Below are 20,781 nucleotides of genomic sequence, written 5' to 3' on the forward strand. Positions count from 1 at the left end.
TTGTTTCCCTGTCACTTCCAGCATAAATGAGCTGTTGTTAGACTGTTTTGGGTAAAACCAAGATAATGTTCTAAGTGGCTGACAAAAAAACAGCAAATGGCTTTTTTTTTTTTATGGCAAATCAGTTAGTCACTCCAATGAAACCCATACAGAGAAGAGAGCAAACATTGGATTTGGGGGATGCTCTGATGACTCCGCTTCTTGTCTCAGTGCATGATCAACAGCCTGAGAACTTAGGTGATGAGCTGTGTGTGCCTTGTCCCCAGAAGGGACCGTGGGTGACTTTGCTGCTTGGCATTTCTCACCAATACCGGGAAGGGAATGTTCTGCAGCCACCCTCTGAAACAAGCCTCCAAAAATGTGATGTGTCATGGAATTAGTGTATTCATAACCATAAGTAGTTAAGATTCAGGTTTTCCATCTCACTCATAAAATTACAGCTCTTGCAGCACGTAACTACTAAGACCAAGAGGAGAAATTCTGTGAACTCCTTAAAGGAGAAGGGTGCTGCTCAACCTCTTACCCTGTGACTTCCAATACCATCCCATGTGGAAGTGGCATGGCCACAGGTAGAAAAATGATAAGTTATTTTTCCATCTTACACATAAAAAAATGTTAAAGTGGAGGAGATGTAGCTTGCCTGGAATGTTTTTAAGACGGTATATTAAGGAAAATGCAAGAATAATTGCCATGATCTTTTTTTTTGAGAGTTGCCTTGGTCATTATTATTGATTCTTGACTTTTTTTTTTTCTTTTTTTTTTTTTTTTTTCCCTAGTACAAAAATGTCAGTACTGGTTGGAAAAGGGAACGAGCTAAGGAAGGGAAAGAGTGAAACTATCTGCTAACTTTGGACGAAGACAGCAGCAGCTCATTTTTTGATAGTTTCTGATTTATATGTGTTTCTGTACTTTTTCTTCTTGTGAAATAGTCATGGATGAAACATTGTAAATTTGGACTGAATATGAAAGTTATTCAGTACCTGCCCACACTTGGAAACTGTACTGATGAGAGTTGCTGTGCAAGGACAAGAAGTTGCTGTGTTTTGTAATATGTATGAATGAATCTGACCCTTTGAAGAGGAAAGGTCAATGTCAGTACTTACAAAAGCAAGGACTGTGGCCAAGCAATGTTGGCTGGGGCCTACAGATGCCCCTCAGTGCTGGCCTTTAACAAACACCCAGATATTCCAATTCTGTTCACTTACCCCCTCCCCCTCCCCCCCCCCCCCCCCTCCAATACTCCCCCCTGATTTTCCAGATCTCCTTCATGGGGACAGATTTTTCTCCATCTCTTTGTGATCTGGATGGTTACCCACTGGGAATGAAGATGAGATAACCAAACAGGGCTTTACACGGGTCACCTAAATCTGAAGCTCTTATCTTGTCCAGATGAGTAAGCAGTAGGGACTAAACCCAAAAGCAGCTACTAAAGAAAACTTCTTGGCTTAAAAATTGTTCAAGAGGAAGCAAACTGTAGCTGGGAAGTGAGTTTCCAAAACAAAGATCTCAGAGAAATACTTTTGACACTTTGCCATAGGCAGAGCTCTGTGCGTGCCTGGGAAACCCTTGCAGAATTCAGCTTGAGGAACGTGTGGCTGGTGAGCTCGATGCACAGCGCTGATGGGGGTGATTGACTTTATGTGTGCAAGCCACAGGGTTGAGGGACTGACTTCCCCCTTTTGTTTCTCCCACAGTGAGGATGCTGCTTGTACATCAAAATAACACAAGCTCTTCTTTTGTAACTCAGCTGTAATGTCTCCCCTGTCTGCCCTGAGAGACTGCAGGAAAGGAGATGGGATTTTATCAGTGTGTTAGTCCAGAGTCTGCTGCGAGCTGTAAATGTCATGCTGTAAATGGCATGCCCTCCTGGTGGGGGAGGAAGCTCTACCCCAGGTGGAATTCAGAGAGACCTGAGGATAGGACCACTGCCTTCCTTCCCAGGATGTTTCTGCCAGAAGGCAGAGTGAGGCTGTAAATGCATGTTGAGGAGTTGCCAGGAGGTCCCCTGTCTCTCTCTTGACTTGGCTGCTCTACTCTGTGACTCCAGATCCTCCTCCAGTGGGAAAAGATACAGTTATGCTTCTGCCTAGCGTCTGTAAGACCAAAACTGAAAAAAGACCTATTTTTTCACTTCCATGCATGTTACAGTTTACTGCTGTAGGACCACTGTGGGGCAATGAAGTGGTTCTTTGACATGATGAAGAGATTAGACACATCATCACTTGTGTTTGCTGCTCCACTGTCTTTGCCAGAGTTTATTTTATAATGTAAACCACAGTTTAAAAAAAAAAAAAAAATAGCATGTAGGATTTGAGAAGAAAAGCTGAAGGTAATGACTTTCTTTTCTCTGTTTGTGGACACAGCTGGGATATAACATAGAATCATGGAATCATTAAGGTTGGCAAAGACCTTCAAGATCATTGAACCCAACCCTAATCCAACTACCACAACCACTAAACCATCTCCTGAAGTGCCACACTTCCTGAGCACCTCCAGGATGGCAACTCCACCATCTCTCTGGGCAGCCTGTTCCAGTGCCTGATCAGTCTTTCTATAAAGAATTTCCCCTAATATCTAACCTAAACCTCCCCTGACACAACTTAAACCCATTTCTCCTTGTCCCATTGCTAGTATTGTCCCTTCAGGTAGTTGCAGAGAGCAGCAAGATCTCGTCTGAGCCGTGTCCTCTTCAGACTAAACAGCCCCAGTTCTCCCAGTTGCTCCTTGTACAACATGCCCTCCAACCCCCTCACCAGTCTCATAGCTCTTCTCTGGGTATGCTCCAGGACCTCAATGTCTTTGCCCAGATCTGAACACAATACTAAAGCTGTGGCCTCACCAGGGGCACAATCACTTCCTTACTCCTGTTGGACAAACTGGTTTTGATACAGGCCAGCATGCCATTGGCCTTCTTGGCCACTCAGGCACACTGCTGGCTCCTGTTCAGCTGGACATCCACCACTACTCCCAGATCATTCTCCACCAAGCTGCTTTCCAGCCACTCTTCCCCAAGACCCCAGAGTTTCTTGGGTTATTTCAACTGAAGAGCAGGACCCAGCACTTTGTCTTGTCAAACCTCATGCCACTGACCTCAGCAGGGAGGGTGATGAGAGATACCTTGTGGTCATCAGCCACATCCTTGCTGCCATGCTGTGCATCCTCCCACGCATGGGCACATGTGTACATGTGACCCTCATGTACTCTCTGATTTCTTCCACCAAAATGGACGTCAATGTGCTCTCTAAATAGGTGCTCTTTTTCTGAGGCATCTTTGTTACTGATGAATACCACGTTCCTCCCAGGGACTCTTCTGATGTTGGTGCCTTTGCTTCACTTCTGCCAAGGAAAATGAAGGAGAAGCATTTCTCTACAGCAGTTAAATCCTCCTGGTATTCGCTGAAGAAGAGCAGGTGAATGCTGGTGCCTCATTAGGCAAGGATCTGATCTCTCCATTTCCTCTGAGATGTGGCGCAGAGGCAGAAGCTGGAGTGCTGCCCAGTTATCTGAATTTCTGTCTTGAGCACAGCTATGATACAGTTTTCCTTGAGAAACTACTTGTCTGACAAATAGCAAAGAGGAGCCTGTTTGGGAATTTTTACCATAACAAATAAGCCATTTTGTTAATGCCTGAACCTCTCAAATCTGTACCATACACAGCTTGCCTATTATAGGGCTGAAGCTGTGTTCCTTGTTTTTGTCTTTGCACTCTTACCTACACAGCTGTTAGCCATTACTCTGCATTTTGTTTGTGTATCTTTTAGCTGAAAAGTCTTTTTTTTTTTTTTTTTTTTTTTTTTTCTTGATTTACTTTGATTGGAAAAAAGTAATTATGCAGAAAACACAATATCTCTGACTGTAAGCAGACCGTACAGAATATATCTGTCTAAGCATAAATGGGTAAAACGTGGTTTTCTGCTGCTTCTGTACAGGATGTGACATTTATGGCATTGTGCCAGCGTTTTTGTGTGTGTTTTTTTCACCTAGGAAACCCCATCTCTTCCCACCCATCAAGTTTACTGAAACTTCAGCATTTGTGGTTGATGGGAATTGATATTTTGGGGCCTGAAAGAAATGTCAATAAAAATATTGTAGGTAAAGTTGTCAAAAATCCTTGTAGTTTACTATATTCATTTTGTTTGAACTGTTTTATGATGCATTTTGATTTGCTGGATCGGAACGTATTGACTATGTAATTGCCTTACTCAGACTGGGTTTGTTTGATAGAGGCAAAGTGTTCAGGGTGCCTAATTCCCGCTTTTGGACGACAGTCGGACATCTAAGATCCTTTAAAAAATAGATAGGCTTTAGTTTTCTGTAGCGGAAAAGAAATATATTTAAAAGCTGTGGTCTTCCTGTAGTTGAAAAGCTTGGAGTTTCAGAAATGCATAGTTATAACCTGTGACTGAAGGCTTGGCTTCCCCTCTGAAGATGTTTTAAAAAGTCGTGTCTTCTGGAAAACAGATTTCATCCATCTTGAAATAAAGCTTTAATAACTTCTGAGGATCTTGTTCAGAAAGGTGAGCTAAAGCCTGCTGTTCTCTGCGGTCCCAGGAATGGCTCCAAGTTGTGTGATCTCTCCTTAAAAACGTGCAGCCTGGCCTGGGCCGAGCTACACGGGCCCAGGGAACACAGCATCACTGCTGTGACCATCCCGGCCAACCCAGGGGGACTCCATCACTCATGAAGAGCTGGATGTGGAAACTTACTTCAGTGAGGGTGGGAGTGCTGGCAGGAGCTCTGAGGGCTACATCTTTCCACTTCAGAAACTCAGGGGAGATATTAAACATCCGCTTGATCAGCGGCGAGCTCCTCGCTCTAATTCTCATTTAAAGGATGTCACGTCTGATGGAGCTGAGCTGCCAGAGAGCTGCACCTTAGAGGAGGATTTCAGCCTCACGTTAGTTCCCGGTCCAGAGTCAGAAAATCTACCAGAGGAGGGAGCCAAACTACGTTTCTCTTGGCAATAATCGTGTTGCTGCTGCTGCTGCTGAGCTTTCTGCTTCCTCTGTGGTGGGAGGAAGGCAGGTACAGAACAGCATGTACTCATAAACCCCCAACTCGATGGTCCTGCCTTCATTTCCCTGCTCGTAAACTGGTATGGGAAGGATGATACGCTGCTTTCCACAATCAGAAGACATGGTGGAGCAGCTGTTCCCAGTAACAGGAATGACACTATTGCTGAGACAAACATTTTCACGATGATGCATGGGAACACTAAATCCAAACCACATTGTTTAGCTAATGCATGCTTTCACTCTCCTAAAGGGGAATGTCACATAACTGAAAGTAAATCGAAGAGATCAGAGTTTAGAAAATATGACAAAGTTGAAAACTTAAAGCTGCATTACACAGTAACATCCTTTAGCAGAGAAATAATTGATCCAAAGTGGTGTGTGTATGTGTATTTTATGGCAGTTTGTTAGGTAGGACTTGTCCCTGGTCAGTCTAGTGAACAGAAACTGTTGTGAGTCAGGAATGCTTTCTGCCAAGCCCTCGAGTAAAACTCAGTATAGAATATTGATAATGTGCTCTGGGAAAGGAGATCTAGCAGTGCAACGCATCACAGATATGTCAGGCTGTATGTAGGTACTGTTTCTGTTATTTTTCTGTAATCTGCCCTCCCATTTGGGAGGAAACACCCCTCTCAAGGTATGTGCACACGCACTTGTTTAATATGGCAATGCCTTTGTTTCTCTTAGCAAGAGAAGAACTGCTTGCCTTCAGCAAGCAATGGAGTGCAACAGCCTAGGAACAAATGGGAAGTTGAAGTTAAATTGAGACCGAAAACTATTAATTCCTAAATTAACTACTGAGCTTAGTGATATCTACCTTTATACTGCAACAGCTTTGCTGCTGCCACTCTTGAAATAATTGATACTGATTTGAAAGCTTCTTGTAGAGCCTTCTCCTTCTGGTGCTGTCTAGGAGAGGTTGCTAAGTTTAGATCACAGGAATGTGAAGCTACTCAATCAAACACAGAAGTCTGCAAAGTTCATGCAATAAATGGAGCTAAAATGAGGTTTTGTCTCTTACCGGAGGACCATGGAAAGCTTTGCCCCTTTTTTCTGCCCTTGGCTTTGCCATAAGTTCTGGGCAGTGGTGATTCTACCAGGTCTGATCAAAGCTAAAAGCACCATCGGCAGTGGTTTGAAGGCTGCATCTAAACTCAGCCAGCAAAGAAATAAAAAAAGGGGAGGGGGAGCATGTTAGAGACTTGAAAACTATTTTTAGGTGTGTAGATTATGGGGCTGATGGCAATATCAAAGTGCTTTTGTGATTACTTGGTTTTCATGTTAGAGTCTGTCAGCACATTGTTTGTTTTTACTGTCCGGACTCCTGCTTTTGAAAAGCTGATCCAGTTAATTTCCATGGTACACTACAGAGTAATCTTGCCTATTAAAATAAATGGAATCCAGCACTTTCAACAAAAGCCCTTGACGTTATGATCCTCCCATGTATTGTCAGGGTCCCGAGGCACTGCAGCTCACGAGCAACACAGATGGAGGAAGGTTTATAGAGTCTGTGGTTTTATTTTTTATCTGAAGTGTGAAACTTCTCTTCTGAAGAACAGCATTATATGATACTTTTAAAATTAGTAGCTCTTCTTGGCCATGCAGAGAACTGTGCAGGTGCTGTAGGACTTTGTGATGGAGCTCGTTGGAGGGAAAGCTGGAGTGCTGCACAGGCAGTGTGCTAACTCACAAAGCCAAATTAAAAACGCATGCAGCCTCACTGCAGCATGTGGGTGGCTTTTAGGCAAGTGCAGAGTGTAGTTAAATGTTGAAATCAAATATAGGCATGGGGAAAACTGGTGTGTGAATGGAAAGACTGATCGCATACTTGTCCTGTCTTATAAGTGTGTGGTAGGTTACTCTGAAATCTGCCTGGTAACAAGCCTGCTTGTAAGGAAATACAAATCTGTTCCTAAGCCTTCATCCTTTTGTAAAATCTAGCTTTTCTGTAGGTTTGAAATATTAAGTTTGCATTTACAGTTTGTTTACAGCTGTCCTTGTTGAGGCTGTAGACTTACTGTCTGCTCATTCACTCCGATGAAGGTGCCCTTAAAATCAGACACCTGGCAACTTAAGTAATGAATCTTAACCTCCAAACACAGCTCTGAGGTGGAAGAAATACTTGTTTTGTAGATCTGAAAACTGAGGTACAGTGATTAAATATTTATTCAGTATCCTTTAAAAGGCTGTGGCATGGACAGGATTTGATCTTTGCTCTGGAAAACCACAGCTCAGTACTTGATAATGACCTTTTTATCATCTTTTAGGTAAAATGCCAAAAATTAATGCAAAGGTCCTTCTTGGTTTGAAGAATGAAATATTAAATAAACAGTAATGATTCAGGCTGCCTTACCTGAAACAACCCTGTAACCATGATATTTTGCTGTGAAAGATGAAGATTTGGTGGATTTTAAAACAGTTCCTGAGAGGAGTGCTCTGAGGATTTTACAGGATTTGGTCACTGCTCTGCTCTCAGAAGTTCTAGCATAAACATGCAACACTTCCAAAAGGGCAAAATGAGAGCAACTTTTTACATGGACTGTAAAATGTAAATTCTATTTAAGAATAGTTGTTACTTTATGTTCTTGGTAAGATAGGCACCAGTATACTAAATGCATTTTCCTGAACTCAAATAGCATTGTGCCTTTTCTAAATTGTAAAAAAAAGAATGCTTTGCATATGGTGAGCTCGACAGCAAAAGGACTACATCATCCCATACCAGCTGCTGTGAAAGCTGAAGGGTGCAAAACAACAAGCCTTAGCTGGAGCAAGATTTAAAAACCTTGTTCATAGGGTAAAATAATTTACACCAGCCAGGTATCAGGATGAGGAAGGACCTTGAAGACGTTCAGGGTGCCATATTTGGTTATTTTATATTTCATGCCATTTATTGTTACTTATTACTATTTTTATGTCATAATTTTTTTTCAAACTGACTGACATAAATCAAAGCTTACTACTCTATGTCACTTTTAACCATGTCTGAGAGAAGTCCTGAGTCAGTAGATTTTTAATACCTGTAGATTTTTAATCACTGCTCCTCACTGAGCTGGATATTGGCCAAAGCATCAGCTATAATGAGCTGAAGAATAAAATCTGAACTGCATCTAAAAGAACTGTGACCAGCAGGTCACAGGAGGTGATTCTATCCCTCTGCTCCTCTCTTGTGAGGCCCCACCTGGAGTACTGTGCCCAGTTCTGGAGCCTGCAATGCAGGAAGGACATGGAGCTGCTGGTGCTAGTCCAGAGGAGAGGAGGGTCATGAAGGTGATCAGAGGGCTGGAGCACTTCTATGAAGACAGGCTGAGAGAGTTGGAGTTGCTCAGTCTGGAAAAGAGGAGGCTCCAAGGAGACCTCATAGCAGCCTTCCAGGGGGCTACAGGAAAGCTGTGGAGGGGCTTTTGACAAGGGCGTGTAGTGATAGGATGAAGGGGAATGGTTTAAGTTGAAAGAGGATAGGTTTAGATTAGATATTAGGGAGAAATTATATTCTGTTAGGTTGGTGAGACACGGGAACAAGGGAGTTGTGGCTACTCCCTCCCTGGAAGTGCTCAAAACCAGGTGGGATGGGGCTTTGAGAAAGCAGGGAGATGTCCCTGACCACAACAGGGGAGGTGGAACTAGATGATCATCAAAGGTTGCTTCCAGTGCAAACCATTCTATGCTTCTATGAAAAGTAATACTGGTAACTGGTGAATTAATGCAGGACAAGTAAGCATAAAGCTTCCTGAAGCAAGCTAAAAATGATCCTTCAGGTTCTCTAATCCTCTCTCCTCCCCCAGCCCACTGTTTTTATCCATTCAGACTGTGAGAGTCCTACCCTGAATGTTTTTGTCAGTGACATCACATTTTAATCTTCCTTCTGTTCATTTGCAGCTACTTTGGAGCTGCAATTCTATTTATGTCACTCCCCCAATATTTAGAATTTGTAGTTTCCTCAGTTAATTGGCCATCTTGACAAGAAGAGTGACACAATCAGCTGTCAGATACTTTTCATTCCTGACTTCCATACCATATCTGACATGTGGATATTGAGATAATAATGTGTTATCTTAATTAGGTGTATCTTCATGATGCATGCTTTATAACAGATAGAGCATATGAAACTACTGCAATGCCTTGCCAGGGTATCTTTGAAATGAGATTCCCTACTTAAGGGTTTTCTTCCTTCTTAAATAAATAAAGAGTAAACGAACAATTGCAGGGTCCAAGTCTGAATCCTAGCACTTCCTGATAAACCTCACAAAATAGTGCAAGAAACATGTTTGGTCTGCTTTCTAAGGCTTGATGATGTGATAGGAAGGATGTTGTATGCAACATCAAAGAGTGGTGTTGTTATACCTCTGAAGCATGACTTCTGGAAGTCCAAGTGAAATAATGTATGTTCATTTTTCTCCTGAATATGGCAGTTTTTAATAGGCTTGGATTCTTATCAGAAGTGTTCCAACAATTTCCTTCATTGTGTTTGTGTGTGCTTTTTTTTTGACCAGCCAAATTTCTCTCACACTTCCCAAAGGCCTGTTAAGTGACTCCCTGCTGGGTTTAGCTAAGAGTGGTGCCAAGCAAATTGCAAGCTGCCAAAACTGGCCATGAAACCACTGGTGATGAGCAAATGTTTCTGCTCTTTCATCTCATGGTCAATGTTGCTGGGTTTTAAATTTCAGCCCATGGTGTTCAAGGAGAAAATAGTGAAGTCTGGACTATGGACGGGTCTGAACAGTGTTTTGGACCTGAGCATACAGATCTTTTGGCAAAGCATCAAGGCAGACCACAACTTTTGCACTTGATGTCTATATATTCATGTTAGGATTTTAAGTTTTGAGAGTATTCTTGGCTTGGTGATCATCCTTGAAATTCACTTCTTGGAGATGTACATGGTGATCTCCTAGCAGAATTTAGATCTGTGTATTTATATCTCACATAGAATGATTACAGACCTGGTTGTGAAAGACCATAAAACGGGACCCTTCAGAGTGCCCTGCAGAACAAAGCATGTAATGCATTAAGCATAATTCATAGGGCTGGATTAATTTATTCTCCATGTCCTCTGCTGTAGTGCATACATTGTAAGTATCTTGTGTTTCCCTCCCCTTCCTCCTCCAAATGTAGTCTAAGGAGACTAATGTAATCTTGCCTGCTTTTATTACTCTTTTTAAATAATATTTATTTTATTTTCCCTACAAGTTCTTTGAACTTTCAGGTCTTCACCTGTAAGAGGATGATACCTGCATCCCAGCCAGAGGCATACTTATAAATCTCATTGGGAGTCTTAGATGAGAGACTGGGGCCATGTCTTCATTAACAAAATACAGATTTTGAGACTGGATCTACTGAGTGAAACTCAGCTGACTGTTTCAGGAAAAAGGGATGTTCTCTGCAATGCTAACCAACTCATGGGAGGTAGAGGTGGCAGAATAGTTTCCTTCAAAAGTGTTTTCCAGATCTGAACTAAAACATGAAAGTAGATGCTCCCAAACTATCTTGTCTTTAGGTTGGAGAAAAGGTAGACTATATAAAAGACCTGAAATGTTTTAATACTTTGGAAAGTTGTTTAACTTTTATGTCTATCTGTGTGAGACTTCAATGGTATTTCATGACAGGGTTTTTTTTTTTTTTTTGCTTTGGTTTTTTTTGTTTGGTTTTTTTTTTTACTTTTTGCAGTTTTGATACATCTTCATTAAAAGCAAGACAAAGAAGTACAGAATATAGAAGGGGAGACTGTCTGTAAAGAAAATAATAGAATGGCAAATAGCCTGCTGGCTAGGGCAGCCAGCAGGAATGGAGGGAACCTTGTTGTACAAATCCCTGTTTATTCAGCATGGAACCCCTGCAACAGGAGAAATTAAAACATGCCATACAGGGCCACTAATTAGCTCTTTATGAAGTAGAGTGTGGAGAAAGGGCTTGAACACTGTTCTTCCATATCCTGTCCCTAGGGAGGGCACTGACCATTGGCTCTTGGAGTTGGCAGGAACATCATCTTAATGCAAGTTCTCTGTTGTGGAGTGCTAGTTTGGGGCTGAACAAATTAAAATTTTCTAATTATTATTTTTTGTTAATATTCCCAGCTTAAGCTTTGTGTTTTGGTCATGAAACCCACTTTGTACTTCACTTGCATTTTTCTGATGACCTAATGAAAATTCTGTGTCTGCTCTTCTCCGAATGCCTCAAGTGCATAATTTTGCAGTGTGCTTTACATCTCTGTGCTACTGTAGTATCTCTTCTCTGTAATCAGAGACCAGGGCTAGCATGATATTTAGTATATGGCAAAACAAAAAGCTTTGTGGTTGTCCCCAAGGTGTTTGTTGTCTAAATATAAGTTTAAAGGTTGAAAGTGCGTACTGTGGATGGAGTGTGTGGGTAATCAAGGAAACACTAAGTTACAAATGCTAATTTGAAATATATTTCTTGTCAAATCTTTTTATGTGTAGCTCAGAAGGGGAAAAGTCTAAAGAAAGGTGTAAAATGATGTAATAATTGTTAAAGACATCCTTTTTCATATGACAAAGTCAGCAAGAATATTAAATGCCTTGATGACCCCTGGAGTGCAGTACTGTGACAGAAGCCTTCACTGATGCTCTAAAATATGACATTAATTTTTGGCAGATCTTGTGTTTCAATGTAGATGTTACTAAAGAAGGATGTGGGAAGAAACAACAGTCTACTTACATTCAGATAATTGTATTTCCTTATTATTGGTATTAACTTGTTGGGTACTAGACAGTGCATGAGCTGTTCCTGCCAAGCAGGTTGATCCAGGTCAAGAAAAACATGTAGGATAGCTGACATCCTATAATCTAATTAGGAAATCTAAACCAGAGAACACCTGTGTGATGCTGGTATTGCTGATAGAAATATAGAAAGGTGAATTGTGTGGTCAGCCCACTAATAATCTATCCATCATGTACCTGATGATTAGGTGTTGTGCATTTAATCCATTTCTCTCCCTTTTTCACACCTTTTTTTTTTTTTTTTTTTTTTTTAATTAACCCTAGGTTAGAGCTATGCATGCTACTGGAGAACGAGCACATTTTTGAACCAGAGACACATGATGAGACTTTCAACTCTTCTGATCCACTCTCTTATGAGAAGGTAACCCTTTTTCTTTCAGCTCTTTCCTTGCATAATCAGCATGTATATTAGGTGAGCTTTCCATGGTCAGGTATGATTTAAATTCAATAGTGACCAGAGACTTTCCAGGGACAGCTGTCATCGAGTCTCATGCCACTCAGAGTCTGAAAGTTGTGCAAGACTCCTGGCAAAGAATTTCCTTGCTCACATTGGCTGTTCCAATCTTTTCTCTCTCAACTTCTCCACAGACAGCAAAATTCTTATAATATGTAATTCTGTATGGGATAGCACCTCTCTGAATGATGAGTGTTTGTAAAAGCTTTCGTACTTGAAAAGCATGTACTTCCCTTTGATAGATGACTAAAGGATTTTTAGGAATAGTAAACATGAAGTGTGGTAGAAGAGAATCATGTGTTACCAAAGCAAGAGTAGTGATGGAGGTTTGAGTCACATACAGAGGCACAACTAGAAAGTCATCATATATTACTGAAACTTGGTCTGTCAATGCTGAGAAGGAGCAGGGCAATTATGTGTGGGATGAGGTACCAGAATACAAATGATTACTCTGTGAAAGAGGGCTGAAGCTCAGCTGATCAGCTGATGGCTGATGCCAGTTTTGTTGCATTTCTCTGGTTTCTGATTTTTCTGATTTTCATGATTTGCCATCATGTAATTATCACTTAGCGTGTGAATTTTCACAGCATGAAAAAAACCTCACCCTGAAGCCAATATGACTTATATTGTCTTAATATAGATACAGCTGCACTAAAGGAAGAAAAAAAAAACCCACCTTTTTGTGAGTAAAGACTGCTTTACTTTATATTGCTAATTTCAACCTTTATCGTCAGAATAACTTACAAAGTTTGGATAAGCTCTATCGCTGTAGCTCTGCTGGAAAACTTTATAGAGCTGAACTGGAGAGCTTTTGAACCTTGGGTTCTAACATGCAGTGCAGAAAAGAAGAGAAATGGATTCTTGCCTATTGCAGATAAGGGTGGAGAAGCTGCCCAATCTGTCGCGCCTGAGCATGCTGCTGAACCGCTACGCTACAGACCCCCGGTATCAGCAACTCTTCATCAATCTGGTAAGACTGAAGCCAACTCTAAAAACAAACATTTCCTCCATGAACAATGTGTTTGTTATATTTTCTCATTTGTTTATGATGGCTGTGTCAGCCGCACTGATTTACATAAACACTGCCAATCCTGGGACGTTACATTCTCAACAAAAGTAGCTGAGTACAAACAGCATTCCGAAGTTTTAATTCATATTGTATAAACATAACAGATGTTGATAAAATGAGCCAAAAAAGAAAATACAACAAAGGAGACCATTTCAAGGGGGCTTTTGATTAAAATACATTCCAGATTGACAAAATGATACAATGTTAATGGAATAGATCATTTAAATGTCATTATTTGGCTCTTAGAGTCCTATAAAGCAAATATAAAGCAACACTTTGGAGATTTTAGGCTCCATTATGGTACAGTGTCTATGTATCAACTTATAAATAAAGCTGTATTTCTTCCCCCTTTCCCTTTTCTTTATTTTTAATCCCTGCTATTACATTGCCACATTTATTTCCTAAATACTGTACTAAAATACTGGGTCCAAAAGCAATAATGGGCTTGGTATACTGAATAAGGCCTAAAATAAATATGTTATAAGCAAAGTAAATGTAGTTTCTGCCTTGGTGAATTTCCAGTCTACAGCATTGAAACTGAGGTGGAGACACGCTGGGAAGTTCGGGTCAGAGAGCCTAGTTCAGATGGGTTTTATTGTAAAAGATACAAAATCTGCTCCTCTTTACTCATGTGTAAAGAAAACTGAGTCTGAGATCCATCTAATCCGAATTCCTTAGTTTAAGAAGAGCTAAAAGGAGAGAAAAGTTATAAAAACACAGTGCTCCCAATATCAATTCTCTGCTTCGGTTTAAGAGTTTCTTTTTAATAGATGGGGAAACTGGAGTAGAGAGAGGACACAGGGCTTTCCAAAGCTCAAGAGAAGGTCAGGCATGGGAGTCAAAGCCAGCTCAGCTCAGACCCTGTCCAGGGCTTGTGCCATTGGGCCACACAACTGTTTCTGTTACAGGAAACCTCTTGCACTCAATTAGTTTTCACATTGGTACCTAGCATTTTATTGCTTGATGTGATCCCTAAAGCACAAAGTTTAGTATCCCTCCCAACCACTTGTTATTGTGATTCATTAAAGTGCTGTTTCTGATATCCACAGAAATATCCATTGTGGAATTCTTGGGCATGTTGATTTACTATGCCATTGAGTTCCACAGCAAAATTATATGGTATTGGAAGAAGAAACATTTTTACCTTTATTTTTTTTTTCTCCTTATGTCTTTGAATGTCTTGTCAGTCCTGTAAATGAAAGGGGGAGATGCGTTCCTCTCTACCATGCATTTATTTATATTATTTTGTCATGTCTTTGTTTCATTTTTCCTCTGTCTGAGAAGCATGTATTTGGGAAGCATAATACACCTTCATTGTCAGAATCGACCTGGTCTTCCAAAGGATATTGTAGAATTATGTGAAAAGTAAAAACTCAGTGAACACCTATTTGAGCTATAAAAAACACTATGAGTAACAACAAAATAGTCTTTATCTCTGTGCCTAACAGTTACAGTCCTCATAGTTTCCAATGACTAGAGTTCAGTACTTGCAGGCCCTCTTCTTCTCAGAGCCACATGATTGTTTCCTTTGTCTTCTTCCTCGCAGTTTATGTTTCTGTGCAAATTGATTTTTATAGGCATTTATTGCAAAATATTACAGGATGTCATAAATGGTTGTGTAATGAGATAGCAGCTACAAAAAAATCTTAAGACTTAATAAATATTGGGGTCACTGATTATTTCCAAGTAAGAACTCAGACTGTATCGATGGACCTCAGCTTTGCCTGTGAGATTTGGGTACATTCCAGTCATAATAGTTTATTTAGAGTGAACCTGATGGTTTACAAAAAATGAAAGTGTTTTCTTACTATGGTATTTCCTGATGTTTTAGGTACAACTGGGGTAGAGGAACGGGAAGACAACACATGTTCTTACTGGTTCCTGTCCTTCAATCCTGTGACCTGTCTCCCCAGCCTTCTTCCTCTGCCTCTCCTTCCCACCCCTGGGGCAGGGATGCATTCATGGTTTTTTGTGTTCTCTCTGTGTCCTCTCTTGCCTTACAGGAGCCATACGTAAACACATCTGCAATGTCAGTCCAAGCTCATTTCTCACTGCAACGCACCTACATCATCTTTCGGACCCTGGGCCTACGGCACCTCACTGTTGTTGACCCACAGAACCGAGTGGTTGGGGTGATCACTAGGAAGGACCTGATGCCTTTCCCACTGGAGGAGAGGCTCAGGCTCCAGCTGGCACCACAGAGCCCTCAGGTGGACGAGCAACCCCTGGATTCAAGGCCGTGAATATGTTCTTAGGCTTTGTCATTTGTGTTTGAGTCCATGTGCTTCTTCAGGAATAAATAATCAGAGCTTTTCTGCTTGATCCCTCCTGGAGAAGGGATAGATAAGAGCTGTTGTACGTAGACATGTGAGCTTATAGGCCAGAGTTATGTTTCTTCAGATGTTTGGTGACTGCAAAATTCATTATTTTAAATGCTTGTGAGACAAAATAAGAAATCTTGTGTTTTTGGAAGGTGTACATAAAATCAGACGTGAAGGACAGATGTCAAGAATGTTTTTGTCACACTGTGTCTATGCCTCCCAATGAAAAAATATCATAGCCATTAGCAGCACATATGTCAACAGTGCCTTCTACTGAGGACTAAAGCTTCAGCCTCTGAGTGTCTGCCTATTATAAAGGAGAATGCTTCTGTATTGGTGTTTTTATTTTGAAATATGTATGTTTAACTGAGAGGAAATACTCCTAAAGAGTCTTCAGGTGGGCACCTGAAGGGAATGAGGGTTTGGCCTTTTCATTGGCTTACGTATATTAGAATTTGAAAGGGAGAATTTTATGTTAGAGAAAGATACTGACTGTGGGGCTACTGCCAAATTCCCATCACACTTTTCAGTGAGAGAAACTTGTCTTGCTTTCCTGTTGCCTACATTTCTTTCAGTTTCGGCTGCTCCTAGAATAGGCTCTCTTTCTTTCCTTCCACCAGATAGAAGAACATTTTTAGTTAAGTTTATGTGCAGTGAGGTATGGGGCAAATTCTAATAATGGGGGAGCAACATGATAAATTGTGGGAACAGTTTTTGTGTATAGCAGCTTATTTACAAACTGATGACAAATTAAATAAATCTTAATTATTTTGGAGTCATACAATGCTTGAAACCTTGGAAAGTGTTGTTTCCTTATAAATTAATGTGAACAATTTTTTGCATAAAGACGCTTTTAGATTTTCTTCTATGACTTCATAATTGTTGCTTAACTTTATTCTGTTAAATACCAGAGGGATTCCCACAGATTTGGATATTAATATCAAACGTGTAGGAATGAATCCACCACTATTAATGTTTTTACACAGAATACCAAGGAAAATTAGTAATAATTTACCAGCTATAAAAACTTGCCAAAATTCCTGAAAGTGAATTTCTGGTATTTGAATCATGCAACTTTGAGTCTCCTACAAATCAAAGATTTGTTGGATTTTCTCCTTTTTTCCCTGCTGGATCTTGTCTTTTTTGTCAATAACGTTGCTTTTGGAGCACCACAGAGAAAGCACAGCACTTTAAAACTTAAGTGTCCGGTCAATGCAAACAGCTGGCAGCCAGCTTCTGAAAGAACATAAGAAAGGCTCTTTCAATGGAGAGTTTAAATATGTCATGTGTGTGGTGAGAAATGGTTTGCCAATCATCCATCCAAGAGATGTGGAGGTGGATGTTTATTTAGATCCTGTTGAAGTTATTAATCTTTTGTTCATTAGTGCACTAGCAAGGTTATTGTCGTTACTGATCTATGCCTCACCTACCTGAAAACCACAAAGCTTTTCTTGAGGGTCTTAGGGTTAATATGCCAGGAGAACACAAAATCTAATCTGGAAACCCCTAGTGATTTCCCCTTGAGGAGGTGAGAATTTATTCTCTTGATACCCAAATCTAAATAACCTTGCCATGAATTTGCATTTTTGGTTCAAAGCCCATTGCTGATTTCCTTTTCCGTGATCTACTGAGTATGCAAAGTACCACCCTCCTAAGAACTGAGTGATGTAATTTCTTTTTGCTTATGGTATCTGTGGCTAAATGACTCAGAACGAACTGTAGTTGAGGTGTGCTTTGCAGAGCATGAGGGCTGGAGACAGACAGGATTTCTGTAACTTGTTACACAGCTTTGAACTGGTGACTTACATGCTTGGCATATCGTTTACTCTGTAAAGTTGGAAGATTCATAGGGAACCACCATAGTTACTGCAGAGTACATGTGGGAAAGGTATTATAGGAATATAAACTGTCTATAATAATATTTTGTGCAGTTTTAAAAAGCAGTGTGGTATTGGTTTGCCCCCCTTCCCAAGCCCCCATCAGTAACAACTGTAGTTTCTAAGGAAAAGTTCACACAATTTACATGGAATTTCTTGTAACTGTGTTGTGAGCTGGGTAGGGGACAGATGCTGCTTTTTTCCATTCAGTGCTATCTCAGTCCATTAAAATATCTGAGGTTTTTTTATTTTATAATATATGCATGTTTGTGAAGATACACAAACCAGAAATCTTCCCAGGGCCTCCTGAAACAAGTGGCTCCTTTATATTCTGGACTCCAGTGACAAATCTGTCTCATCACAAACCCTAGTACCATAATATATATTGGAAAGTGAAAACAGATGGAATTTGTACAAAGCTTTTCATTAATATGTGATTCCAATGATCCTTACATAGAACAGCTCTCTAAGGAATGGCAGTAACAGGTAGTCATATATGGGATAAGATATTTGTGGTTTCCTTCTTATCTGCTTATATGGAATGGGAAATGTTCTGCTACTTCATTATATGATTTGAACTAAGGATGAGATAGAGCAAAGATGCTATTTTCATGTGAAATGCATTTTTAAAAGTGATTTTCCACAATTTCTGAACAAACCTCTGGCTTCACAACAAATTTCAAGTTACTGCCATTATTTTTGGTGTCTGCTATGTACTTATACCTCTGTCATCTCACTCTCCTTTATGGTGGTATTTTCCTAACACTTCTGTCTCTCTTAAGCTGAAATATCACTTAAAACAGGCTGACTGAACTTCAGATCTAGGTTTGAAGTACAGCCATGCAAAGTCCCCCCATTCATTTAGAAAAAAAATGCTTTTGCATTAGACACATTAAACCATCTGTGCATTGCATGTTCCTATGAATGAGCATAAACTATCGTGAGAAGGTTTTTGTGATATGCAGCTTTAATGTATGGTTTTACAGGTATCTGGTAATGTCTATGTGTCTATGCTAATATATGTAATATTGGTGGAGATTTTCCTGTCATGTAAAACTTAGTGTTAAGTGCCCCATGTTTTTAAACTGCTTGGTTTATCATGCTAGAGAGCCTTTTAACATTTTCTTGCTTTCCAGTTGGTTTTCACTCACATTTTTAAATGAGATATCCTTTAATAATGTTTATTTGAACAGAAAAGCCTAGTGGAGGGAAGACGGATGAAGAAAATCTTATTATCTACTTCATATAAAAATGATGCTTTTAAGGACGTAGGGACCAGCATTACAAAAGGTACTAGTACTAGGATACAGTCTGTCTTACCTCAAGGCTGAGACAGCCTTGAGCCAAAAGCTAATAGGGAATGGAAATGCAACTTGCTGTACTCTGTAACAGAGTAGTGCCTGGAAAATCACTGATGAGGAAGTGCTGCAAAATGTTACTGTTGCCTCCGCTGCCCCTTTTCACATAGCTTTAGCCAACAGAGCTGTCAGTGTACCTCTGGTGATCATGAAATCACTTAATGAAATGAAGTGTAACCAGCTTTCTACTAAACTAGTGGTTAATTAAGTGTGACCATCAAGTGATGGGAACCACAGTAGTATACAAGGGAATGCTTGTTCATTCCTGAAAGGCCTATTAAAGTAAGAGGAAATATGTGATCAGCACAGTTGTCTGAATGTCTAACATGGTGTGGCGTGGGAATGCCAGCACTGGAGTTCAAACGCATGAGGAGTTACTGCTGCTTACTTGAGGTACTGAACAAACCAGAATAACTTCAACTATGTGATTGTAATCCATGCCTAGCACACTTCTGAGGAGCCAAAGCAATGAAATGGTTGGCTAACTTGTAGCATCTCATTGAACTGGTGAATCTTGCTTATCTGACATCGTAGACTGTGGCAGAACTCAAAGTTCTGCCACTCCTTACTCAATGCCAGCAGAGAAGGAGCAAGGAATTATCAGTTTCTTTATCTTTTATTTTGAAGAGGTTACAGCAAAGAATTTGTATTTTTGTGTGGTTTATATTCACAAAGAGCTCTGCAGATGTGAAGTCTCATGGCTTCTGCTGGAATGTTGCTATCATTACCCCTCTTGTATATGGTGGAGCTGAGGTGTGGATCTAGAGAAGCTTACTGAGGATCAGAGAGTGAGTCTGTGGCAAATCTCAAAGAACATCAGGCTCCTGACTTTTATTCCCAATATTAATCCCTTACTTGTACAGCAGATACAAAAGCTGGCACTAAGGGAAGGCATGGCAAGGTGTGTGACTCTCATGTCCTCTGACATTTTGGCAGCTTTGATATGCAGGACAGGAGTTTCTAGCATGACAGGGCTGTCCCTGGTGTACAGGGCAAAGCCACCCATGCAGCAGAGAGGGCTATGAAGGCTGCAGCTGTGCAGGAGGCACTGTAGTCCTGTGTGAGTGATCTCAATGACAACGCACCCCAGAAGCTTCCTTGAGACACACTGGGTACAGCTGCTCAGCACAGCATGGGAGGGGACCACTGCTGAGTCACTGAGCTGCAAATGCAGAGGGTATGGTGCTCTGTGAAAGCAGGAGATAGGAAATAATGAATGCACAAGACTTGATATTATGTCTCTTATGCAATGCATATTTATAGACGTGACTGTGAGTGTGTGCATAGGCAGGTAAGGAACCTAATTGTTTTGTAGCTCATTTGTAACTTAGAAGACAGGCTCAGAACTGGATGAGGATGCAGGTTTCCTTTAAAAAAAACAAAGGGGGGGGGAGGAAATAAACTATGTGTTCTGCAATCATACAGACCTGCACATTCCTGCATCTACCTGTAGAAACTTTTTTAGTGCTCAGGGGATGATCAATAAGAAAGGGATTAGTGTTGCTACCAGTTAGGGGCTAAGAGCAGGGCTCAGTGCACAGAAAGGATTTAAAATAGCTTGGTGAATCATTTGCCCAAGTAGCAGTGTTTTGCAGGGCATACAAATAAGGAGTAATATTTACCTGAAATGCCAACAATAGTATAAAATGTAAACATTAGTCACAAAAATGCCGTATTTCTATCATCAGACTGAGTAGTTTGGATCTCTAACAGAGATTTACCTTATGTTTAAGGTAAAGAACATCTGAAAACATGAGCTCTCTAAATATAGAGAGCTGATTTTCAGAGAATCACAGGACAATTTATGTTGGAAGGGCCTTCTGGAGCTCTTCTAGTCCAACCCCTGATCAGAGGAGGTCTAACTACATCAGGTAGCTCAGGGCAATGCTCAGTCAAGCCCTTGAAGCCTCAAAGATGTATAGCCCACATCATCTATTTCCAGTATTCCATCTTCATATT

At 40.6% G+C, this 20,781-nt stretch overlaps 1 protein-coding gene across 1 annotated transcript in view; it reads left to right on the forward strand.

The window, feature by feature from the left end:
• LOC115597823 (chloride channel protein C-like) overlaps window positions 1-20,781 on the forward strand; it is a 97,348-nt gene that overhangs the window by 72,084 nt on the left and 4,483 nt on the right. Inside the window, exons 14-16 of the mRNA XM_030444687.1 lie at window positions 12,008-12,104; window positions 13,072-13,167; window positions 15,270-15,505. Of these exons, the coding sequence (XP_030300547.1) occupies window positions 12,008-12,104; window positions 13,072-13,167; window positions 15,270-15,505 (429 nt within the window). The remainder of the gene's footprint in view (window positions 1-12,007; window positions 12,105-13,071; window positions 13,168-15,269; window positions 15,506-20,781) is intronic.

The sequence above is a fragment of the Calypte anna genome, chromosome 2 (assembly GCF_003957555.1).
Source record: "Calypte anna isolate BGI_N300 chromosome 2, bCalAnn1_v1.p, whole genome shotgun sequence".
Lineage (NCBI taxonomy): Eukaryota > Metazoa > Chordata > Aves > Apodiformes > Trochilidae > Calypte > Calypte anna.